This window comes from Anser cygnoides, chromosome 12 (assembly GCF_040182565.1).
Source record: "Anser cygnoides isolate HZ-2024a breed goose chromosome 12, Taihu_goose_T2T_genome, whole genome shotgun sequence".
In the NCBI taxonomy this organism is placed as follows: Eukaryota; Metazoa; Chordata; class Aves; order Anseriformes; family Anatidae; genus Anser; species Anser cygnoides.
This window is the reverse complement of record NC_089884.1, coordinates 10015642-10042184: the sequence shown is the minus strand read 5'-3', so window position 1 is coordinate 10042184 and position 26543 is coordinate 10015642. Positions and strand designations below refer to the sequence as shown.

At 49.4% G+C, this 26543-nt stretch overlaps 1 protein-coding gene across 2 annotated transcripts in view; it reads right to left on the bottom strand.

The window, feature by feature from the left end:
- Positions 1–25521, bottom strand: part of WTIP (WT1 interacting protein) — a 79257-nt gene extending 53736 nt beyond the window's left edge. The window contains exon 1 of one of the 2 annotated variants that reach the window (XR_010834342.1): positions 23367–25521. Coding sequence is in view for 1 of the 2 variants with exons in the window: in XM_013176618.3 (XP_013032072.3) it covers positions 23367–24864 (1498 nt within the window). In the remaining variant the exon portion in view is untranslated. The remainder of the gene's footprint in view (positions 1–23366) is intronic. The other variant, XM_013176618.3, reaches the window with a different exon arrangement.
- Positions 25522–26543: the final 1022 nt, after the last annotated feature.

The window sequence follows — 26543 nt, the reverse complement described above, 5'->3', positions numbered from 1 at the left end:
CCAAACCAAACAGCCAGAGCAACCCACAAACCTACTGTGTCTCCTCACGTGCTACAAGCCCTGACACAACTGTGGTCCCTCCTGGCCTCAGACAGAGGAGAGAGAGAGCAGAGAAGACGGCCTTCACTTCTGAAATGAGCAATTTCAGCATAAGGTCATGATACAATATTTGTCTACTCTTGGTAATGGAGCCAGAAGGGAGCTCTTTCAGAGCTCCCCAGCTGTCTGCACCTTTCTTGCCCATCTCTTCACACCAAATGTTTGCCTAAGACAGATGGCTATTGCTAGCCTGGCTGGGAGGTTACACAGAAACCTACCTTTTCCTATTTACACTTAATTTTACTCCGAGGATAGCAGAAATCCAGTCTGTAATTCTTACATCTCTATGAGTTCTCGCGCACTAATCTACTGCAGCCATAAGCCTCTGATAAATGAAGTTATTGCCTAATTTCTTTGCCATTGCTCCACTGAACCATCAGAAGCAAAAGGATTTATTGTGAATGTTAAACTTACATTGGCCTTTGCAGCAAGTGGTTCGTTAAGAGCAGCTGTCAGTTTGTTAACTCATTTTCTCTAAAAGACCAGTCATTAGCTCCAGGAATAAATGACCACAGAGACCATTAGCATACTAAGAAGGCACATGTATAATTCCAAAAGTGTATTTTGGAAAATATATACGCAGCTGTGCTGTGAGCATACAGTGAGCTCATAACTGCCTAGGAAAAGCACTGATTGCACGGCTGTTCAGGTCTGGTTTTCCACCAGTCACAGCCCAGACCGCACATTGCAAGCTTGTGAAAGCCTTGACATAACAGCTACATCACTTTTTTTTCCAGATTTATTTCCAAAGCTTGTTAAACTGCCTGTGAAGAATGTTCTGTTACAGAGCAAGCACGTCTTATTTCTGACACCTCACTTTACGTGACTTCACATCAAGTGTTTCAGCCTTCGTGCAACTCCTTACCCCTCGCACCGCCTCGACTCTAAGCAGCCAACGGCACCTCCAGATCCTTAGCACACCAACTGCTGCATTTTCACCCAGGTCTACTCTCCTACAGAGCTGGTCTCTCTCTTCAGCCGGGAAAAGACGTTACAAGATCTTTCATATACATGAATTCTGCACAAAGGTTTGCTCAGCTGGAACAAAACATTGCAGCCTTCTTTAGCTGACGTTTCTATCCTTACACAGTATTTAACTAAAATTGGAGAGAAAAAAAATACTAAACATACAAGCACTGTGGACCTCAGCAAAAGTTCATCAATAAAAAAAAAAAGCAATGCTAGAAAGAGAAGGAGCTCCCTGAGAGTCCCTACTAGAGTTAGCTGCAGCATGTTGCCTGCACTCCCCACACCTGTAACCAGCCCACTCCATTGACCTTTACTGTACCGTACAGCAACAGAGCCACCAGAACAGCAATGCTCTCTGGCTAGCACACACATTAGCAAATCCTGATAAAAGCACCACAAGAAAGTAAGACAAAAATTTTAACTAGCCTAGACATGTATTTTCTGTTGCAGTCAATGATTTTGCTCCAAGACCTGAGAGACCATAACATGACCCAGTATAATGGGCAAAGGGTCCAGCAGCAACCTAGAGAAAACATTAGAGCTATGCAGTAAGCCTGCTGTAACATAGGTGTAAGAGTTCCTTGCAGTAGCCTACATGTTCTAAGCTCAGTTTGAGACCTAGACATCAAGTTCAGGGATGATCTTTCTCCTGACAAGCCTTTGCAGTGTCCTTTTGAGCATTCAGTACAGGTTGCAGACTGGTACCTCATACAGATTTCACCTAGTTTTAGGAAAAAGGCAGTAGCCAAGAGGTGAGATGTCCTACATGTAATGGGAGATGTATAGTAACCTTTTGGCCAGGCTTTGTCCTCATGCACATGTGGAACTCAACCCGCACCTAATTCCATCCTCACTTAACCTGAGTCGATGGTTTAGCACAACTACAAGAAAAATGGTACCATATGGCCCCTCTCGACTTCAGCAAGCAGCAGTTGCATGAGCCAGAGGGAGAATCTGGCTATCGCATTCCCTGACAGCACGCCACAGCTCAGGGATGAGCTGCAGCTTTACTGCCTTACAGCCATACCGTATCTCCAGGATAAGTGCTACATGCTGCCTACAGTAGGAAACAACCATGCCCTGTCGTCAAGAGTTATGGTAAAGCTAAAATTAACAACTAACACATGGCACAGATGAATCCCTCCCTGCCTCTGCAGTTCTGTTCATGCTGCAGGGCTGGGAAGATGGTGGGTGAAATTTACCCTCGGGCTGCTGCAAAGTCCCATTTTCTCTATTCTCACAGGGAAAGACTATCTCTACAAACATCCACAACAAATTTTCTATAATTTTGGCTTACTCAAGATGTGGGGAATGAAAACCTACAGCCATCAATCAGGAAGAACAAAGAAACTGAACTGCAGCCAACTGTGAAAGCAGGACTGCGGAGGGGCTGTGCTAGCCATCCGTGAGCCACAGACCACTGGAGGCGTTCCTGCAGCCTCTCACACCTGGGCAGGTTTTACACAGGATGTTGTTACTACCTTTAATAAATATTCTGCTAAGAAGCTGGGTAAATATGGAAGCATCAAAGGTGCCTTAAGCTGGCCAGCCATGCTGTGCTGCAGCGCTACCTGCCTGAGCTGACGGTGGCTACTGTGCAGACATCCTGGGCTGCAGCAGCTCCGGATGCCGTGAGGTGACTTCAGCAGAGAAAAATGCTCCCTTCCTTCCAACAAACACAGGAGGAGGGATGTTCCAATGCACACGTCATCCCCCAGTCAGAGTCTGATAGAAAAAACAAGGCACCTATACAGGACATGGGCAGAGGCTCTTCGCAGCAGGCAGGGAGGAGCTGGGAACCCTCTGCACCCCAGCCCTTGCCACCACCAGGAGCTCTCACTGAAGGGCTTGAATTTGTCACCTAGCCCGGCAAATTTTTCAAGGTTTGATTACCCAACATGAAATCTGACACATGCAAGTTAAAAAATATACTCTGGACACACTCAGCAGCAACATAATTGCATGAAGAATTGGGCTTAGCCTTTTTGGGATAGGTATGAGGGAGGCACCATCTGGGTAAGCTACCTTACCCGGGGAAGCTTTCCCCCCAGGGAAGATCAAAAGAGATCACAACTTGATTTAAAGTTGAAAGTGACAGACTGAGACAAGTGGGAAACGCTCAGGTAAACTTTTTGAACTCCCTCCCCAGGCACAGTCTGTCCACAGCTGGAGCCCCAACACCTCGTGACCGGGAGGGACCTGGCCCTGGCCAGCAGCACAGCCTTGGTTTGCAGATACCCACACACAGGGGCTGGAGCAAGTTAAACTAGGGGGGGGGGGGAAAACGGGCCACAACACCACCTAATACAAGTCCCAGCTTAATCAAAACAAGAGCAGAAAGCTCCTTGCTGTCATTATTAAACTTTTTTTTGACATCGCCCCCAACCTAGTTTTCCTCCTCACAGAAAGATCATAAAAATGTCATCAGTAAACTACTCAGGCTCAAGATACCTACACACCAACTTTACAAGATCTCTATCACTTCTGTGCCCTCATACTGCAGGCGGCCTTACTCAATTTACAGGTTTGGTGCAGAGAACTTACTCAGAAAATGGAAATTAGACATGAATTTCTGTCCAGTTAAAATGCGACGAAGCTCACATTCACTGAAAAGTTTTGTAGAAGCAAACTATGTTCAAGTTTCAGCTCCTGGAAAAAATACCTTCACTCTGCCTGTTACTTAACAAGGCTGTGGCTTGCACAGAACAAAGCTGGTGGGAGAGGTCAAAGTCAGGAAAGGAGTTGCTGGGACCAGTTCCAGGCACAGCACTGCTGATCAGGACACTGGAGCCAAGCTTTACCTGCCTGAAGGAATCTGTGCTGCCAGCAGGTCAGCAGGGCTTGGCATCTGCCTATACCAGCCTGCTTAAATACATCGGCTGTTCTGTTTGGCTGGAAACTTTCCAAGGTTTCAGACGTAGGGTGAGGTGACGGGTGCGAGTTTGAAAAGACAGAAGGCTGTAGAAATGACTCTGGCACCACCCTCCCCCGACTCTGTATTTTAGCAGCTATAAACTCAGCAAATCTCTGTGCTGGTGAATTAAACCCCGGCAGCTCCAGGTCAGCATCGCAGAGCGGGTAATGTCATGGGAGCCAGTATCAGCTCTGATTAGCAGCTGCTGGAAACTGGAAGGCTTTTGTTACTGTTAAAGTAGATCCACCCAATCACGCAGTGAAAGCCTGAAGCTAGTACAGCAAATGCTTATTGCTTCATACAGTATGTGAAATTACTGCTCTGAACCATGAAATTACTGACACTATCTGCACAGAGTTCATCCTGCCTTGGCCACAGCCGGCGTGCCTCTGCATAACTTTCTTTTGTGCGAATATCTAACTCTGCCATGGAGCCTCGTGACGGCACAAGGCATATCACAGGGCTATTGTTCTCCACAGTGTTTTACTTACACTGACACTTGGTTTACAAATATTCATTCATTTCTCTGCTTCTTGATTTAGTGCATGGCAGTTCCAGGATAATTTATACTTCTCACTTGGCATTTATAGAAGGATCTTTTGCTACTGAGGCAACGAACTGGAAGACCAAATAGTGCTTGTGGGCTGCATTATGATCTGTGCCGCTTTGGGTTGCGATGTCTGATTCAGAACTCAGCTGACTGCTCAAGCTTCATGCCCAAGTTGACAACCACAGCTAGAAGCACAAGGGGACTTGCAAATAATTTCAACTGCATTACTGGGAGAAAAAAAAAACAAAACTGCTTCTAAAAGCACCTTGTTATTACTGGGATTATCAAAGCAAGGAGACATACAGCTGCGAGCAAAGCAGAGCACCACTGGGAATGACCAACTCTTTCAGGCAAAGTATGTCCATAAAACCCCTTCCACATCCTACTCACCCTCCACTGCCTAACACCTCACTGGACACGCATCCTATCACAGCTACATTTACAGGGTTTATGTGGGTGCCGTGCCACACCTACCTCCAGCTGTTCACCAACACCCCGTGACAAGGCATTACCGTCCCTTCAGATCCACCAGCAGAGCTGGCTGGGTCTGCTCCCAGCCATCCAATTTCACCCCAAAGGGCCCAGGTCAACAAGGCCTTTCAGCTTAAAATGCTTACCTTGGCTTTTTTCACCTGACACATAGTGAAGCGTGAACATACAATTCAGACCGCTTGAGGAGTGGCAATTTCCAGCACAGTGGTAGCAGCGATCAGATGAAAACAGGCTGAGGCCAGCAAAAACCTGAGCTTGTATGACTGCTGGCAGGGAAGGACACACCACCGCATCCAGGGGCTGCCAGGTAAACCTGACAGAGAGGCATAGAAGTCACCCATACAGCAGAAATGACTTTTGCTCCTGAAGACCTTGGTTTCAACCCAGAAAGATCTAATCCAAAAGATCCAAAGCAACACCCAAAGCTCCCTGGTGCTCCTGAGCACATTTCTTGTTGGGAAGGTGATTCATGAGAGTGCTGAGGGTGTTCAGCAAGTCATTTAGCTTCCCAGTCTTGGCTCCTTTATACAGGAAAGGGGAGCCACTGACACCTATGCAGTTTTCAAAGAAAAGACAGTTAAGCCTTCTGAGACAACGCTGGAGAGATAATCAATTAAATACTTGAGCTCCAAAGAATCCATACAGCCAAGTAACAGTGACACGGAAAGCACCAGCAGTGCAGCCCAAAACCGCTGAATTACCCAGCATGTCAGACCTAGAAACATCAGCTGCACGCAGGTCAAGCTGGAGAGACATTTCATTGCATTCTCCTGACATCGCCTGTATGAGTCATCACTGATATATGGCAGAAAAAGGTCATATATTACAGCTGCCTTCCTTGACACATTTAAAATGGGTTCATGATTAAATAGGGAGACTAGTCAAAAAGTTTCCAGGTGCACTTTTCTATTTTCTTAGATAATGGTCTATTTCCAGAATGAGCATGACATTCTGGAAAAGGCATAACATTATATAACCACATTGGGTTATAAATTCAACAGCTCCTTCCATGAGCACTACCCCAGCATTATGCACTGACATCAGCCCCGTACCTGTACCACCTACCCCGCTAAGGTGCCACAGTCATTGGTGTCCCCTTCCAACATGGAGGTTATCATTTCTATAAACACTATAAACAGGTTTTCTTAAATAAAAAGCATGCACATAGGTAAATATTATACAACAGTGTTTAAAAAGACAGAACTATTCACTCATGGTAAGCTGGAAATCACCTAAAAACCTCAGTGACCTTAAACACAAACTGGTTGGAGGTTTAAGTCATTGCAAGTGAAGTGACTCAAGGATGCTTTCGAAACATGGTGGGGAGGGTGGAACATACCTTCCTGTAAGGGCATCCAAGGATAGCAATTTCAGAAAGTCATTTGCTGTAGGCTTCTCACACCTCCAGCTCATGAAATGTTTTAATTCTAAAATAACTATTCTGGCAAGCCCCATTTTCCCTGCCCTGGCTACAGTGAAAGCCTAGTCCTTCACCGGGCAGTAAGGCCCAGGGAGGAGCTCAACGCTAGTGCAAACAGCGGAGCTCCTCTTCCAGCAGGACAGGAAGACTCGCAGACCATAAGAAAAAAGCCTGCCCTGATCTAGCAAGACAAAAACCCTGAAGACAGCTGGTCAAATACAGCACTGGCAACATGTAAACAGGATATTCTAATTTTGCTTTCTTCACCTCCCTATCCCCTGGGAAACAGTAACACTAAATGCTATATATACAGGCTCATTTCCTTCCTATGGATCCAACTGGAAAAGAAAAAAATATCAGAAAATGAACATACCGCCAACATCCACTGCAAGATGAGTGAGTCTTCTGCAAACCTGGCCAGTCCCACACATTCGGCTGCTCTCCAGCACAGACCAAAGGCATACAAATAGCATTGTTTAACTTTTTGTGTCCGTCTCCTGGTTTCAATGATTCTTACCAGAGGACAATTCTGAGCTTTGCATAACCATGCTAGACCTGAGCTCATTTCCATCTTCTGTGACTTGCTCTCCAAAGCCAGACAGCACTGTTTAGACCCTTAGGAGTGAGAAAATCTCACTTCACTCAATAGCAGCCTTTCCCCTGAAACAGGCAGTGTCGGTGCAGTAGATGAGGCCATTCTCCAGTGATGGAATAAAATCAGCTTTACAGCTCAGTACCACATAAAAAAGAAGCTACACAATGTAAAGTACTGATGGTTAACTTTGTATTGGCATGATTTCTGCTAGGTCAGGTATCAACTGTCTGGACTGCTTTGACTTTTTGCTGGATCAGGTATTGCCTGTTCTGGATCAGGTAACAGTCTGCTCTCCAGCAGCTGGCATGAACTCCAGGGTACGTGGTCTGTCTGGCTAATTCAACAGAAATGTGAACACACACAATCTATGTCCAGTTTAGTGCTGCTAAATGATCCAGGAATGCACAAATATCACACTCAGTAACATCGCTCTTCGCCTGCTTCACTGTCTCACTCATCTTGATGCAAAATAGGAGCAAAGTGGATATAAAAGGACAGAAAATGGGGGAAGACGAACAGAGACAGTTTTCCCAGATGAAAAGAGCAGGGAAATGGACATGGTTATAGCATTCAAGTAAATTCTGTGCACACTTTGGTCTGTGTTCACCATCTGTTCTGTACCATCTCCCAACAAGTGACAAACCATCATCCAGACTTAGAAGACTGCAGGCCTAGAGCCTCGCTTGGTTTTGCCACCACCCAACTTTTATGTTCGCATGGACAGACTGGTGGCAGAAATGCCTGGGCTCCTCTGCAAAAACTGGGCACAGAGGAAAAGAAGTAAAAACCGCTGACCGTGTTGTCTTAGAAAGGACGTGAAACTCTAACTACAATGTGGTTTTGGCATAACCTGCTCTTTTCACCACCTGCCCACTGCACCTGCAGCCACAGCCCGGCCCACCATGTCTACAGAGAAACCTGCAACTACTTACCGAAGTGCTAAGCTGCTTCTGTTAAAGAACACGTGTCCTGCAACAGCAGCTTGGCACAGAGATGGCTGATGTCGAAGTCTATTTGCTTGAGGGATGAGAGGAATTACCTTTAGAAAGGATCCCTGTGCAGAGCACTGGTAAGCTGGTGCCTAGTGAGCACTGTCTTCACAAAGCAGGTGTGGGCAGCTGCCAGCCAGCCCTCAGTGCTGGGGACCCGACCGCACATCACAGCAGGCCTGCTCCAAAACTAGCACCAGGTGCTCCCTCCACACTTACCCTACAACCTCTTTCTTAAGCCAAATTTTAGAATGAGGACTCCGTTTCTCATGAAGCAGGATGTCAGGCAGAATCAAGTCAAAGTAGCGAGCAAGGTGTGAGCCTTCTCTCCCAGTCCCGACACTCAGCACAGCACCCCACTGCCCAGACAGCTCCCATTTAGTGAGCAGTACATCAGCTCCACCCATGGCCACCAGATAGGAAAGGAGCTGTGGCTTCATTTGTAGCAACACTTACAGAAACACTACTAAAACAGAGTGGAGTAAACACCTCTCAGATAATTATTCATTAAAACTATTTAGAGGAAGCAAAAAATGCAAAACCAGGGAAAGAATGAGCAGACAGAAAAGACTGAAGGGCTAGAAAGGCAATTTTCCACTTTGTTAGTTTCAGTAAAAAATCTCCAAATAAATGTGAACTTACATAATTTATCAGTCAAACCTCCCCTCTGTTTTGAAAGGTTATACAAAGTGGTGAAATGTTAGTTAATTATGTCTTAGAGGATGAGCTAAAAAGTAACAAATGTGTAATCCTCTCATAATTAAAATAATAAAAGTCACCGCTTAACTGATATGAGAAGGCTCTATTCATAGCAGCTAAAAGGAACATTCATTCCTCTTTACATCATCCCTTCAGTGTTATGTCTTGATAAAATTTTCAACAGCAGGTGAAATCACTAAAAATTGGAACCTGTGAAAAAGTTTCCTATCTGGTTTTAATTAACATACTCAGCAAAGCACAGAGAAGCAATAGAGAGTGGTAACCACAGCTGAGCTGTCTGTTCATCGTTACAGAGCAGGTGGAAACCCCACCAGTGCCAAGCACTTCCCTGCTATTAGAGCAGTGGTTCACATTCGAATCGTGACAAGAAGAATAAAAGATAATTCACAGCTGATTATGATCAACATAGTAATTGCTGGCAGTCTTTTAAGTTTCAGAAGGGTCCGCCTAAGAAGTGGGCACTATAACCACTGCTGCCGAGACTGGCTGAGACCAAGCCAGTCATTCAGGACCAGCGTGCAAATCTCTCAGTTGCGATGCTCGTTGTCACTTGCTAAACACTGCAGCACAAACTAATGCAACCATTCCCTTAACTTCAGCTAAGTCCTTTCGGAACCTTTCCTTTCACTGTATCCACTAAGAAATAAATTTGTAAATGTCCCCTTAAAAAAAAATGCACAAAACTTCGTTTGAATACTAGCTAAAAGAATTAGCTGTATTTGGTTTTGTTTTCTTATTGATTACTAGAGCCTTTGTTTCCAGATGAATCCAGCCTCTTCTGTGATTATATCCCTGGTAAGGGTAGCTTTTTCTAAATCAATGAAGAGTCTCTCTACTGGGCTGTCTTTGTAAGGTTAAGAGCAAAGTACAGTCATTACTAAGCTGGTGCCTACATGTTCCCTGCTTCTCCTACTGGTGCTTTTGAGAGAAAGATTTTATTATTTTGGGAGATGAGTTTTTGTCCAATGTATAGAAGAAATCATTGTTCAACCTCCATTAAACAGATTCTGTTTCAGTCTAGTATCATACACAAAATATCTCCTGTAGTTATTGTCCACAATAGCCAAGACGAGAGATGTCTCCTCAAACCAAGCAAGAAAAACTAAGCAATCAGTACAACTGGCTGTTGTTCCCAATTGATTTTCATCTGATAGCTTCGATCCCTATGTTTCCTTACACCAACTGACACATTACAAAGATATACAGTGTGACATAGGAGTTAGCTGAGCAACTTACACCTTACTCCCCCCCAAAAGTTTAAAAAAAAAAAAAACTATGTTCCTCTACAGCGCTAGTTTTAAAACTCAATCCTTTACTTGCTGAAACATAATTAATACCCAAGCATCTACTAACAGAAAGACCTGAAATACTGGGTGTCTCCCAACCAATGATTTCTCTAGCAACTTCTTTCCCAGTACAATATTGCCCAGAGCACTATTTGCTATTATTTCTAAGTGACCTGATCCAGGAACCCTTCAAGAAGAAAAAAAACTTGAAACATCATTCCTGTTTAGAATTAAGCATGTGGACTGTTCTCTGTTCAGATCTACACTCCAGCCATCACAGAAAAGCCTCGTCTCCCTCCCCCCACAGGCATAGAATTCAGTGCCTGGTGCTGAGCTGCAGGATAGAAACCAAACATGGGACTATTCGGTATGAAACAGTCATGCTTGTGACAGTTTGTAATAACTATTGGCTAAGAACACCAATTTAAAAGTTCCCCAAATGCACATGCCTGTGAGCTGCTCAGTCACACTGGGTACTCCCAGAGTGACTCCCCCTCTGAAAAGCTTTCCCCCAGCCCCAATTCTGCACGCTTTTTCCTCTGGTTTCCAAATACCACAGCAAAATTCACAGCAACCTTGAAGGACCAGAGCAGCTACCTCCTTGCAGAAGCCACAGCCTTTGGCCCATACAAGCCTTTTTGCAGGTTCAGAAAGGACAGAAGTCAAAGTAGGGTCAGCTTCCACAGAAAGGATCAGAAGATAGTAGGGAAGTACCATGACCATCAGGATCAGCTGGTGCACGTTCTCACCCAGCTGCACAGGCTGGAAGCCCCCGGGGTGACACACAGCACTGCAGGGGAGCAGGGCAGCCGGGCCCATGACTTCCCTGCTCTGCCCTGACCCACGGCAATGGCCTTCAGCAGCTTCTCAGCTCATCTCCCCACCTGCAGAGCAGGGCTCAAAATTCCCTGCACGGGCACTGTGCGGACTGACCTAGTTGGAAATGAAAAGCCTCTAAGCCAAAACACTCATTATTCATGGCGTACTTTGTCCAAAAACTGAAAGAAACCCTGCTTCCCCCCAGACCTCGTGATGCACCCTTTCTCTGACCCCACAATAATGTACCTCTAGGCTTCCCAATTCTGCCAGTCCTTTACCAAGCCAAACACCCAGCAATTTCAAAGGAAGCTCTGCTCGTGAAGGACTCCAAGACTTGGCCTAAGCTCAGGAGCTAGGTTTTTTTTTCCCCCCTTCTCTTTCACAAGCTATGGAAATAAATCGGACCCAAGCGAGGCAGAGTGGCCAGGCAGGGTGAGGCCACCACAGCAGCCAGATGGGCCCAAGGTGCTCCTTCCCCACCGGTGTCAGCCCCAGCAGGCAGGCGGGCAGAGCCCCTGCGAGGCGAGAGCAGCAGCAGCAGGGAAAGGCAGAGCCTCACGCGCTTGGCACCCCAGGAAGCAGCCTTGCAAGTCTGCACTTGGAGTATCTTCAAAGTATTTTCTTTGTGAGCAAATGCAAATTAGCCTCTGGGGATCACCTCTTTCTGGGCTGGTTCTTCACCAGCCTGAATCCCTCCCAGGTGTGGAGCACAGGCTGAGGAAATGTTTTCCCAAAAAAGTAATGTCTGTTCGCTCTTATACCCCGTGTAAGGCTGTTCCAGCCAAACCCAAACTACCTCTTCTCTTTTCTCCTATACCTAAGAGGTCAGGGAGGTAGTGCGTGTTTTATGTATGGTTTTGGTTGTTGCTTTTTGTTTCAAAACACTACCACCACAGCACCATCTGGCACTCCTGAGTCCTTCCAGCCCCCAGCACAGTGGCTCTCTGAAGCTGCAGGGCTATGTAGGACTTGGTCAGTGAATTATCGTGTCACCACCCTGCCAGAAACCGCAGCAAGGGGCAAACCTTGCTTTGTACCTGCCCTGTGCAGCAGTCACACGCAACTCCAAGCCCCAACGAGCACCAAACTTGCCATGGATTTGATTTTTCTCCTCTCAACAGAGCAGTGACCCGTGTTGAAGACATCGCTTGTGCTGGTGCCAGGAAGCCTTGTGCCACTCTTGCAGGCCTAGCACAGGAATGCTCTCCCCCTAAGCTCACGTACAAAAATAACACTTGGAGAGTCTCCTTCCAGGCCACACAAAGCAAGAAGCTTCTCTCAAATTGTTTGTGAAACAGTATTTGAATCCACACCTGATAGCCTCCAAAACATCAGGAAAAACTAAGCATCAGTGAGCAGGACCACTATTTTGCTGCAAAAAATGCAACCAAAGGAAAAAAGGGCACTAGTACCTGGAGCCCTAGCAGTTCATTTGCAGCTCAAGCAGCATCAGGTGCCTCTACATGACCATCTGCAAACCAGAGACCAGTGCGTCTCACATGTCCATACACCATCAGCCATGCCCATGGCTGCTCTGTGCAACCTCTCCAGTGAAATGAGAAATCTATTTTTCCATTTAATGTTTAATTTTTCACCTTTTCATAGCGTTCCGGTGTTATTTCAGACTTCACATTTAGCACTGCTTACAAGAAATTCCTATCTAACACTAACCTGTCCACAGCCAAACTACAACTCCCCTCAAGTACAACTGCAAAACCTCCAAATGTTTCGTAGATCGACTGCCAAAAAAAAGATGCTGGTAAAGGATTAAAAAAAAAAAGGGGATGGCTGGGCATAATAAAAACACCCAAAAACACTAGGTGTGACATTCTGCTAGCACTATGATGTTGTCCTTGCCCCATTAGGACAAAGTTACCCAGCTCCAAGTATTTGCTCAACAGTACTCTAAATAAGCACCTCTGAGAAACCGTGCGACAAAAGGCCACACAAAACCACCGCAGCAGCTGACAGAGGGCAAACAGGGACAGCAAAGCAAGAGGATGCTCAGAGCCCCCACTCTTACCAGCTAGCAGGACTCGCTCTCCACATCCTAGCCCCCACGTGCAGCTCAGCAGCACCATCTTACCCTGTCCGTGGGGGTTTGCCCTTGTTGTGCAACAGCACTAGGGAAAAATCACGTCTCACGTTTTTTTCAAAGTTAAGTCACTAAGGTCTGCACTGACCCAGTGTTTTTTCACTGGAGCAAATGCATCACGATGTGAACCAGTGCCGACTTACAGAGCTGCACCACAGAGGCTCGGCCCTGCTCTGGCCAGGAACAGGTAAACCAAGCCAACACACTTTCTAAGAATACCAGCTACTGACCTACACTTCAGAAAATTACATGCTTATTTCTCAAACCAGCTCAAAATCTGGACTCCAATACACTTGATTGTTGCACAGCTCTGTTTTCTATTGAGTGTTTAGATCTGGGAAACATGGCTTTGATTAAAAATGGGCAATCCACCAATTACAGAGAATTTTCACATAACTGCTTGGCAAAAGAAGAGCTGCAGCAGCATTAGCCATTCATTAAAACTTCTCCTTTGCCTCTGAGGACTTAGGTGTTTCCCCCCAACTGTCCCTGAATATTGGGATGCTGAAGGTTAATAACATAGCAACTGCCACAGCGCGGAGAGAAACGCTGAGACCCAGGATTTTACCACTTCCAGCTCTTTCTGCTTCCCAGTATAATCAGCAGTTTTCTAAGTCTCAGCTGATGTTGGGCTCCAATACTTTTTGCTGCCTTTTTCATTATTTTTTAAACATAACAAATAACATTCTCTTTGAATTAATTTAACCCTGGAGAGGTGGGAAGAGTGACAGGTGAGACAGTCCATGGGGACTGTGGATCTAACGCTGCTGCGTTTCATGTCCATGACAGAACGGGCAGGGCAGCAGCACGCGGCTGGCTTAGCATGCCTCCTTTGAGCTGAGGAAACCACGGGTGAGTGACAAAGTCTATTCACTATCCCCCTGCTCAGAACCATTCCCCCCGTGATTATTTTCCAATCATTCAACATCTGGCCCAAACAAATGAATTTGAGCAGGAATTTCACACCAGGAACAAAGACACCAGAAAACAAAGATCCTGCTCTAACAATACTGAAGGTAACGGCACATGCACGATGCCAGGGAAACGGGATCAGGCCACAGGAGCAGAGACCTGTCCGCTGCCTCAATTCAGTCAGGTCAGCACTAGATTACAGTTAAAAACATTAAAAAAAAAAATCACACTTCTCCCCAACAAAACCCCTTTTTAATAAAGGTTTCCCACCAATCACACCCTGTACATGTACTAAGTTTTGCAAAGGCCACGCACAGATTCTGCACTCAAAAATTAACCTCAAATTAGAGTTTAATTTGGGACATCCACAAACAGTCGCCTGGCCCCATGTTTCAAGTCCAACACCAGGCCATGCTGACCCCACCAGGGACCTGCACTCAGAACTGGCCTTACCCGAGGGCTCTTTGAAGCCCTACAGACTGGGACCTCCGGCACAGAGGTAACATTTGAGGGGACACTGCAGCAGAACCAGTGATCTGCTAGTCCTGGAGCTTTACTCGTGGGAACCCAGCTCTGTGCAAAGCATGTGCTTTGGGACAAGGCCGCCGCACAGGAGAAAGGTTTATGCAATGACCGCCAGAATGCAATGGTATTTCCCACGCCTGGGAGAGGCCACAGGGTCTCCGTGGACCACAAGAAATATGATCCAAGCAAGCCGGAGCAATGCTAAAGCATCTAAATCTGCACAACTGTCAAACCGAATTTAGGAATGGCTTCTCTTTTCTCTTCATTTTAACTTTGAATTTTTTTAATTTTTTCAAGTGGCCACATTAAAAGGGAGAAAACATCTTGTTTTCACTTTCCAGAAGTTCTGCGGTGTTGTAAGTGAAACTGTTCACCAATTAAACAAATGTTTGGATGGCCAGGAAACCATCTGAGAATCCCCAGCAGTTCTTCCACAATAGCTGTCTGCTTTTCACTAAAACTATAAATACGTTCTGAACCGAAACACATCTTGTTTGGCCAAATTCTTAGAAAAGCAATGGCGTAAACCCGGGCCTGACCTTCAGTCACCTGTTAAATGCCTTGTCATTGCTCACTGCATCCATTCCCTAGCTATTTTGTGACAATACGTGGTATTAATATTCTTCACAGTTGAACACTACCTTCCCTGCACTTCTCCCAGTATCTGCAAATATGCGTACTAACCCTCACAACAAACAGATGCTTCTGAGTGTTGCTGTCTGCAGTTAAAGGCATTAGAACTAATCATCTCCCCCAGACACAACCATGGGTATTTGTGTTGTTATCCCTACCAGGTCATATCCCTCTTCAAAATCATTTGACTCCCCATCCCTGGAGTTTGCTTATCTTCAGTACCAATTTCTCAAGTCAGTGCTGGAAGCCACGTTCACCCCAAATTTACTTTTCTTATGAAGTTAGAGCTCTGGGTGACCTCTCCAGGTCTGGGACTGGGGAATTACCTCTGCTTTTGCTGTGCGCGAAGCAACAACTTTCTCCTCAGAGGAGCCCGAGGAGCTCTGTCACTGCTGGGTACAGCGTGCACATCGTGTGCACAGGAATGCCCTAAGCCGTGCACGTAAATAACCAAGCAGAACGGTCACACAGTGCCTCGCCCCCCTCCTTCCCCAGGACTTGGAGCTGATGTGGTTGTTGTAGAAGAGGCTCGGGCTCCTGTGCAACCAGACCCCTTCTTCCAAGCCACGCAATAGCTGCCACTGTTTGCCCCCTTCTCAGGGTAGAGAGGGCCAGGGCTCACAACCACACCGAGCAAGACAACAGCTAACCTGCACTTGTCAGAGCACGTGCACCACTGCAACCCAACCTACACACCGCTTTAAACACAACTATCTAAAGCTTTTGTGCAAAACCTGCTCAGGGGAACTCTTCCAGGGTCTCAAATTTGGAAATAGGTGTCACTAGCAACAAATCCTTGCCCCATTTGAGCCTCGCATTGAAAGCCCCTACATGTTTTATATGCACAGTAGTTCTCAGCTGAGCATTAAATGAGTGTTTGGGCTCTGCTGTGCTGTTGTGCTTTTTTTTTTCCCCCTTAATGAGTCATAGGCCTTTTCTTAAAAGTTTGCTGGAATACATAAACATGACATTAGAGATTTAGTAAAACCGCTCCAAGAAGCGAGGAATGAAGTTTCAGATGATGTGAAACTCTCCAGCTGGAAGAGATACACGACACGCTTGGCCGTTCTGCTGTGCTCCTCTGTCTCACTGCGCAGCAACAAGGCCACACTGATAGGAAGTTAAAACAAACACGGTGAGGTTAATAGAAAGAGATAACACACACCAGACCAGAAATATCCACTCTGATGTAGCAAGTGGGACAAAATCCACATCGAGAGATGAGATCCACACAGGCAAAGTGAAAAATCACATAAAAATCCAACCCAAACCAGATGTTTATTGAATGATTAGCAGCACTGCTGCTAATTTTAAGAACTAAAGGCTGGTCCTGCTCCCAAATAAGCCAACAGGAATCCTACTGCCAGCCTTGGGAGCCATCACACCCTGGAAGAATCTCTGAGCTGTGCCACATCCCAGCCCCACGTACCACTGTCGTGTCAAGACTCAAACCTTGCAGGCTGTTGAACACAGCCCTCCAATACGAGCCTCTTTAAGCTCATAATAAAGCTTGCTGACACCATGCGCATTCCTGTATGTCCTTCTTTTTTGCTGCTTCAGTTTTGCTTTACATCATACATTCCCACCCCTGCCAGAGAAGAGGCACTTTGTCCGGGGTGGGCATAAATCAAGCACCACATTGTGCTCTGAGCGACGCCCAGTTTCTCCAGCCACAAATTAAGAAGCGATTTTGGACACAGCTGATGCTGACAGCAGAAGTGCTCCACCTTGGCACGCTGCAAGACAAAACGCGTACTTTGAGGCACTGCAGGAGCGGCTGCACCCCCTCTCCAACCAGCAGCACGGGGGATGTGTGGAACAGGGTCCCACAGGATGCCAGCACCTTCACCCCGGTAAGACCAACTGCCCCAGTGCCTGGCTGGCAGCCAGCCCTTCCCTGACAGCACCGAAGGACACCGCGGATCACCCTCTGCGAGTGCATCAGCTTGGTCCAAAACAAAGGAGATGCCCCCAGTGCTGCAGGGCTCTGCGCCCTGCCAAGGAAAACCCCAGACCACAACTCTGCCAGGACACCACAAAGCACTGCCCCGTGGCAGCTGTGACAGGCAGGAGGCAAAGTCCCCTTCCATTTTTACAGATATTTTTTTGGTTTTAGTAAAACAAAACTTTCTGGATTAGTGCTGCTGATTTATTTTCTTTCCATTGCTGAACCACCCTTTTAAACATCTGAAAATGACTTTGCCAGGCTTTTTGGTCTTAATCATTTGAGTATTTGGAAAATTCACTTGCTTTGAAGGCCTTCTAAACATCCAACATGGCTACAACAGAGACATTTATGTCCTAGTTCATTAACCGTGGATATTAACGATGCAGAAAGGATGCCAAAGATAACAGACTGGTATCTCTGCTGCTGCCACCAAGCCAGCAACAGGAGGACGCAAACACAACACACATCCTCAACACCCACTTCAGAATTACCTCTCCAGTGGAAGATTTCTCTCTGGTTGTATCACTTTTACATTTAAAAGCATCAGCTTCACCTTACTACAGCTACTTTGACAGCTACCCATTACTCCAAATTAGGGTCATTTTCCTATTCTCCAAAATACAACTTAATGGATTCTGTGGCCACTCCTAATTCACCCATCATGGTGTACAAATCTCCAGTGCATGATTTGACACCAAACCAGGATGCCCACACATACAATTCTTTGTAGAGGGTCAGGTACAGAGGCTAAGTAAACAACTGCCTATACCAGACAGGATTATTTTGACTTGGAATCCTGCTTAGGATGTTTCCTTAACCCCTCTAAGAAGGCACACCTGACCATTTTGGGGGGCAGAACACAACACAGGATGACAAGGGTGTTAAAAGCCTGTTGTTACTTCTGGAAATTTGAGTGCCTCTTAACTGAGGAATGCAACAGGAACATCAGAGCTTGTGACAGAGCCCTGAAACCAGGCAGATCTAACAACTTGCTCGCTGCTTTGCACAGCAGCCCCAAGGCTCTACAGTCACCAGCAAGGCAGCAGGCTCCAAACCAAAGCAAACTGCAACATGGGCTCCACTCAGCTCTTACCTTTCTATATCCTATCTCCCTTCTGCAAGGCTATCGACTCTTTGCAACATGTGAGAAGTTTCTTTGCATACATTTCAAATCTAAACAATCTCCTTTACTTCAGATCCAGAAAACTGTGTGTATCGCCCTGTGGCTCAAAACCAACCAGCTGCGATGTCCAGAGAGGTACACCAACACGCACATTTCCTAAAGCATACAGTGACAGGGAAGAGTGACCATTAAACCAGGACCTACCACACCATGGCAGCGTACACACCTGCACCAATTCTGCATGGTACATCCAAACCTCTCTAACAGAAAACTTACCTGTGGCAGCCCTAACGGAAGACATGGCAATTCTTGCAAGTCACCATCATCCCCTGCACCCAGTGCATCGCTAACACCGACTAAACCAAAGATTAAAAGCACAACCAACAAAAACAAGCAAAAAACAGTCAAACAACCCCCCCATTCAGAGTCAAGTTTTCTGCTACTGAAGGTAAAGAAGCATCGTCCCAGCTCATTATGCATGCTTCTGTGCAAGTTATAGACACTCAACCTGCCACACAGGGTTATTGCTACCCATGATACAGACATTCAGTACATAAAACTGTACTGCCTGATGTCTTGGTGCAGGACTAGTGACAGGAAGGGGACTCCTGGCAGCTTTGAGTCTCCAGGATGCTACTAATTTATAGGTACCTCAGCATCTCTCACTGCAGCTCTTCTTTCACCTTCCCCAGTGAAACATCTCTCCCCTCCAGCAGGGCATGAACTTGCTGCATTCTGCCTATCAGATAGGAAATACAAGGGGTGAGGTGGCAGCGAGGGGGTGGGAAGCACCTGATGTGTAGCAGAGATTGGGAAGGGCACCTTCACAAAGGGCACTGCACAGAGGTGCCAACACCGCTCTTCTCTCTAGACTGCACAGACAGAAGACAACTCACTCTCCCCACACCTACGTAGTTTCACTGTACTTTTTCATCTTGTTTTTAGTCCAAGATGGTGAGACAATTGCTAAATCAATTCTTGCATGGGATCCCACCACCCTGACCAAGATAAGCAGACAGCCCTCATTAGGCGATGGCTGCAGCACAGCAGGGGCTGCCAGGAACACATGTCTGCTGCCTGTGCCCCTCTGTTGGCCCTCCTTCCATTTCTGACAACACCAGCAGAGCCACAGGACAGAGATCTTGTCTGAAAACAACATCCCAATCAGCGTGACAGGGTGACATTTCCCTGCCCAGCAGATGACAAGTCACAGGTTTACAGTCAGTCCCAAAAGGATTGCTATGACTTGGATGGGTACGCCAAAATTCAGTTTTTGCCTTAAACTTTCTTTTTCAACACCTAGCCATCAGCCTGAAGGTTTCTGCAAAGTAAATAGAATTTAAGCCAGCGCCTGAGCTGCTGACGTCCCAACACCCACGAACGTCCTGTTGACACCTCAGAATGCACATTCAATTTTAAACATCCCCAAAACACAGCTTTGGCAGTTTACCTCATTGCATACAAAGCCCATCTGAGAACAGTTATGGAATTGAGTGAAATTACTTTTTTATTGCTTCTGTTCTCAGCATCTGCCAGTAAACTGAGCACGCTTACTGAACCGTCAGTACCTTGAGAGGGGACGGACAGGGGTCTCCGAGGGTTTAGGATGAAGCAGTTTGGGGAGAGGCAGCTGTACCTGCTTCCCCTGCAACACGAGCACAAAAGCTCACAGTTCTACCAAGGGCAGACTGCTGCCAAAGGAACAGCCTCAGCCTCCCTGTGCCCTTTGTCTGCACCCTTGGGTCAGCCCCAGCCATCTCATTCACCCCTTCACGCAGTGAATCCGGAGCAGCTCACGGATCCAGCCCAAAACAACCCTTCCTACCTCCTTCCTTTTTTGCAGGCGTTCTTTTCTCCGAGCTCAGTGAGCACATGTGGCTGCAACATGCTGGTGGGAGCAGTTCGAAGTGGCAGGGTGCTACTTCTCAGCTGTGCAGCTGGGAGCAGGGCAGGCGCAAGGCACTTTTTGCAGCATTGCTGCTTTTGGTCAGACTAAACCAATTGTGTAATGAAGCTTTCCTTCTCTCTACAAATGCACTGAAGCCTGCTGGAAGAAAGAGTAGGATGGAGAAGGTGAGGCAGCAAAGCTCCCAGCACAGCACTGCTCAGAGCCAGCTGCAAGCCCCGAGATCTGCCAGGACACACCATCCAGTTCCCCCAGAGCCTCTCCAATGCTCAGATGCTGTACATGCCCTGATCACAGGACACTTCAGCAGGTCCCCAAGGGCAAAGCCAGCCCAACAGGGGTGCTGTGTCTGGGCAGTGTTACTAAAGGACGCTGGTTCTTGACCCTTCTCTCTGCGTCCTTCTACTAAAGCTTCTGTGTTCTGACTTGGGGCAGACACCTGATCCAGAAGTGCCACCCTGCCCATCTCATTCCGGAAGAGGAAAGGGCAAAAGCAATGACAGCAACAGCAGCTTCATCTTGTATTTATCTTCCCCAGACTACGGGCTCCTTCTGAAATGGAGCAGTGATGTTTGGGAGAGCAGCCAGGACTGCCAGCACAAGCATGGTTAGGGGAACACCCAGGCTGACCCACAAACAGAACGAATGCAGGGTACAGTTATTCCTCCTCCAAGCAGGACTGGTTAGTCACTTGACCTCAGATACAAAATAACTCACTGTCCAAATTTTGGAAGTTGTATTTGGATGGAAGACAGAACACAGTGGTCTGCAGACAGCACCGCGTGGAATAGCCCTCACTTTGAATGGACAAAGTAAGAACCGCTGTATTCTTTCCTTGGGGGCAGGGGGATGCAGAGAACACAGTAAAATTACATCAGCGTCACCACTTGAACATTTATTCACCAGGCAATTGAGCTCATCTAATTAAGGAGTATTAAACCATCTGCTCTGTTGACTATGGGCTTAACATTTCTGTTCTCCATGGGCATCACGGGGCACTGCAATTGCTTTCAGAGTGTGTCAGACACGAGTATGTGTGATGCTAGAAATGAATGCATTTCTGCTCACTTCTTTTTACTAACATTACGAACTTCCCAGAAAAGTCAACCTAAATAACCTGCTCCTGTACCTGTCAATAAGCAGACTTCTCCTCATGCTGGGCTTTCTCCTTGTCTCTGTCCCATCTGCCTGCAGTTGTACCAGACCAAACCCCTACATGCTCACTCAGCCAAAGCTCAGCATTCACTTCTATGGGTGATCTGAACCAGAAATGCAGGATCGAGCCCACCAGGATTTACTAAAACCTTGACGACTTAGACAAGTCAGCCCTCTTCTCTTACAGCACCCCAGTTTTCTGGATTTCATCTACTTCTAAGGTGCAAGTTGTGGCAGTGACTCTGCTGCTATAACAAACACCTACGGGGCAGCTGGTACGTATGTTACCAGACATAAAGGCACAAGCTTACTACCAATCCGACACAGGACACATCTGCCGAGGCTTAGGGCATGCTGCAACATGTTGCTAGAGAATATACATGCAAGTAGTGACACTCACAACAGGTAAGTCCTTATAAATAAGAAAAACCCACCCACAGCACAGATTCCTGAGGCTGCTCCTGGAGCCCCTGATCACACCCAGCTTCCCTAGCCACTGGAAAAGCCTCTCAGAGGGTCAGGACAGCTGTAAGATATGTTTCTTACTCAAAATGCCTTTTAGTTCTGTCTCCCACTGCACACCACTGATATTTTGAAGGTAACATTTCTTGGTGTTAGCACGTTAATTAATCCCCCTCTGCCCCTATGCGGCTTCTGCACATACTCATGAGTGACCCGTTATTGACCCCAGCCGGTGATGGGCCCGCCAGCACCTGAAGCCCCACACCAGGTGCAGTGGCCCGCCATCAGCTTTCTTCTTCAGCCCTGCACAGGATGGATGGAAGCACAGCGAGGCTGCCGCAGTAAGCTGGCACTGTATTCAGCCTCCTTTGTCCAGGCACAAGAGCTTGTAAAAACAATACCGCTGCACTTCACAGAAAGGCTTTCCTAGTAGGACAGGGACTCGCTCAGCTACCTCAAGCGATCCGTCCAGGTCTGTCTCACTACAAGCACACAAAGCCATATAACTCCTCCCTCGCGCACAGAGCACACCCATGCTACACCAAAAGCAGCCTCAAACTTTAGCGTTTAAATCACAGGCTGAGGTAACATGCGTCTCCATCTCGAACAACACTTGTGTCAGTCGGGGATCACACTACCAGTGCCCAGCCAGCACACAAAGGCTGAGGTACCCGTCCCCTCAGAGGCCGTGGACTCAGCAGTTCCCACACAGGGCCACTGCTGGGTGCTGACTGAGCTCCTCGTGACCCCAAGCCCCCCATCTCCCCAGGCCTTGTTCTCCCTTCTCTGACAGGAGTCCCCCCCCCCCCAGAGCCCACAGCCCCAGTTCAAGCTGCTCCCAAGGGCTGCCCAGGTCCAGCTGCCCTACCCAGCCATCGCCTGGCTCATCCCGTCCCCAGAGGAACGGGGCAGTATTTGTACGCTCCAGGATTATCTTTCAAAGGCATTTTGGCCTTTATCACCCAGTACAAAATAAAAGACACAGGAACTTTGACACGACTACAAAGCATGTTCACGTGTTTCAAGAAGTTGCTTTTTTTCTATAAAGAAGCACTGAAGATACCCGGATGACTACCAAAAAGCTGACACCACCTCACCAAGGACAGACAAGTCTGCTCTCCCCTGACCTCCCCTCACGTGCCAGAGATGACACCAACCCCTACCAGACTCGTGCGCAGCACGGACCTGCAAGGCCTCACGGGGTGGAAACAATGCTGGGATGCCACAAGCACTCTGAACTAGGACAACGTAACTGAATGAGGCACTAAAACTGCTTCACCAGCCAGGCTCATTGTCTTTAACAACTTAAACGTTGTAGATGGCCTGAAAGTATGATCACAAATACCACAGCCTCAGCAGGCTGAACTTTATCGATGAAGGCAAATGAGCAAATCAGTGTGAACCCCAACAGCTTCTGTAACACTTGAGACAAGTCTCCTATCTGCACCTGGAAGGGGAAGAGTCACAAAGCCTAGCAAACTGTACAAGAAATAGAAGATAAAACACCAGGTACGAGGCAAAGTGCAAACGCTTCTGACACCAGTTAGAAAGACAGTATCTGTGGTGAGCCAGCTTTCTCTTACAATGACCAGAGGCTTCAGTAGGTAACTGGCCCAGAGCAGTTCTGGGCATCACACCCTCACCTTCCCCAGAGCTAAAATCACCCAGCTCCAGGCAGGCCCCGCACACCATCACCTTCTAGCCGCTCGCCCCCTCCAGGCCCCACACCCTGCCTCCCCGAGCAGGTCACTCACCGAAGTACTCCTTCTTCATGTGCATCTCCAGCTCCTTCTCCAGCTCCAGCGTCAGCGCCTCCAGCCTCCTCTCCGCCTGGCTGGGGCCGCTCTCCCGGCTCGGCGTCACCTGGTAGGGGAGCTTGAATTTGGGAGCCGAGGCCGAGCCTTTGGTGGGGCTGTAGGCGTAGGGGGACGCGGCGTCGGGGCCGCCACCGCCAGCCGGGTGCTGCTGGTCGTGGCGCGGCGGGGACTGGGCATGGATCTTGTGGTAGCCATCGGGCAGCTCGGGCACCACGCAGTCCTCCTGCAGGCCGGGCCCCAGCAGCGAGGAGCGGGGCGAGGGCAGCTGCAGCTCGGGGTAGGCGCTCATGGAGCCGCGGGAGCTCCGCGAGCTCTGGCTGGAGATGCTGGAGCGGGGGCTGACCACGGCAGCGCCCTGCACGCCGCGGCCCTCGGGGGGCCCGCAGAGGCTGGAGCGGGGGCTGGCCACGGCCAGGCCGGCGGCAGCGGCCCCGTCCAGCTCGGCGCCGCCCGGCGGGCCGTACCTGGAGTCCGAGTAGCTGGAGCGGGGGCTGGTGGGGCACGAGTACTGGCTGGCGGTGCTGGAGCGGGGGCTGGCGTGGCGCTGGTCGTAGCCCATGCTGATGCCGCTGGTGCGGTTGCTGCTGGGCTTGCTGCCGCCGCCACCGCCGCCGTCGTAGCTGGTGAGGCTGGCGCGGGGGCTGGAGTGCTTGCTGGTGTCGCTGGCCGTGCTGGCGTAGCTGGAGCGGGGGCTCAGCGCCGCGCCGTCGTACTGCACCAGGCTGCCGCGGGGGCTGCCGTACTTGTCCTGCCCGGGCACCACCAGGCTGGAGCGGGGGCTCGAGAACTTCTCGTAGGGCAGCGAGCACCCCGCGCCGCCCAGGCTGGAGCGGGGGCTGGAGAACTTGCCGTGCTCGGCGCCGGGGCCCGGCGAGGCGGCGGCTGCGGCGGGAGCCAGGCTGGCCCGGGGGCTGGCGGCTCCGTACTTGCCGTCGGGGCCCCCGGCCGCCCTCCCGCCGCCCTTGGCCACGTAGCCGCCGTCGTAGGCGCTGCCGGCGGCGTAGCGGTAGCCCTCGGCCGAGTAGCGCTTGCCCTTGTCGGGGAAGCCGCTGTAGCAGGGCAGCGCCACCTCGGAGCGGGTGCACAGCCCCTCCTCGCAGCACGGCGGCCCGGCGGCCGGCGGCGGCGGCTCGGCGCGGCCGTTGGCGGCGCGGAGCGGGGCGGCGGGCGGGTAGGCTTTGCCGCAGGGGGCGGCGGGGAAGGGGAAGGCTTCGGCGGGCGGCGGCGGCGCGGCGGTGCCGTTCATCTTGCGGCCCCGCTGCTCCGCCGGCATGTGGGCGGCCAGCACCCGCTTGGTCTCCTCCAGGTCCGGGGGGAGCGGCGGGTCCCGGCGGCCGCCCCGGCCGTACGGTGCCTCCGGGCAAGGCTCGTAGAGGGACAGATCTTCCAGGAGCTTGGTGGCCTTCAGTGCCATGTCCTCCTCGTACTTCTCCATGCTCGGCCGGAGCCCGGCGAAAGTCTCCGCGAAGGCGCAGTCCAGAGGAGGAAAAGATTAAAAAATAAATAAAGTAAAAAAAATAAAAACCCGCCCCCAAAAGAAAGCCCCTCGACAGGACACAGCCGGCGGGACGCAGCTCCTTCCCCGGCGGGCGGCCCGGGCTGCGAGCAGGCTGGGCGGCGATCACCTCGGCGGCATCCCGGCTCTGCACGGCTCGGCGCGGCCGGGCTGCCCAGCGGCGGGCGGCGAGCGGAGGCGAGGAGCCCCTGTGTCACTTTCCAGCCTTAAATAAGTTGCTGGGTCCAGTCAATGGCGCGCTGCGCGGAGGAATTTGCGCTCGGCGGCTCCCTGCCCCCGCCGCCCCCGGCCGGCCGCCCCGCGGCGGGGCCGCGGCTCCTGCCCGCACCCCCGGGCGGGGGCGAAGGCGGCGGCCGGTCCGTGAGGGGCTTCGCGGGGCGGCCGGCGGGGCGCGGGGCGCGGCGAGGCAGGGACTCCTTTGTGTGGGGCAGGAATGCGAGGAAGGAGACTGGGCGCTGCGTCCCGCTGGAATGTAGTTAATGCCGGAGCCAAACAATGATTTGCACCGAGTCAGGCGGGGAGAGGGCGGCCGCGGCGGCGGGGCCGGCGGCTTCCCCTCAGCGCGGCCCACTCCCGAGCGCCGCTGCCCGGGGCTGTCACCGCCACGGGGCTCGGCCGGGGGCTGAGGGGAGTCCCCGGCCCTGAGGGGGGGTCCCGGTGCCGGGCGGGGGCGGCCGCGGCCCCGTTTCCCGCTCTCGGCCCTGACTGGAACTTTCGGCCGGGGCGCGCCCCCCGCGGGCAGGGGCTGAGGCGCGGCCGCTGCGAGCGGCTCCCACCTGTGCCGGAGCCCCGGCACCTGAGGGCTGCTTGTACTTATTGGCTTCGTTTTTAAATAAATAAATAAATAAAAGCAATACCGGGACGCGATGAACGCGCCGTGGCCCAAAGCAATCTGCGAATTGACATAAGCTTGAAAAAAGCTTGCTGCTGTTTGTGTAATTTTGCGAAAGCTTTATCTGTTGATCCCGTAACAAACACGGTGCTGCTTGGTATTTACGTTTGTATACACACAGCAGTCTGTCAGAAAACACCAGTCTACTGAGCTGAGACCTCCGATGTGAAACTGTAGCCTACAGTTAATTTTTTTATAAGTACAACTCCCTGATGAGCATCAGTGTTGATCTCAGAAACACTGAGGAAGCCCGAGCAATAGGTACCTGAGCAGTGTCAATGCAATGAGAGAAATATGTTGCAAGTTTGTGCTGCAGGTGCTCTGTCCCTGCCAAGAACATTTTATCCTGTTATCATACCTAATTAAACATTAAAAGCAACTGTGTACTTGAAAATGTCCCCAGCTGTGGAGGGCAATTGATTGGCAATCTGTTTGTGTGTGCAAAAAACATTAAAAAAAAAAAAAAAAAAAAAAAGAAATCTAGCAAACCATCTAAATGTGCAAAACCAGCCCTGAAAAGCAAACCTGTTAGACATGGAAGAGGCTGTTCACTGTTGATGTGAACGTATGTGTACATCAGCAACCCATCTTGGGAGTCAACCACTTTTCTGCTACGTTTTCACATCTCCAGCGGTCTCATTACACTTTCTGCTGGTATCACCACATGCTTCCAGAGGTTACTTCCCAGAAGTAGTATCTCACCTCT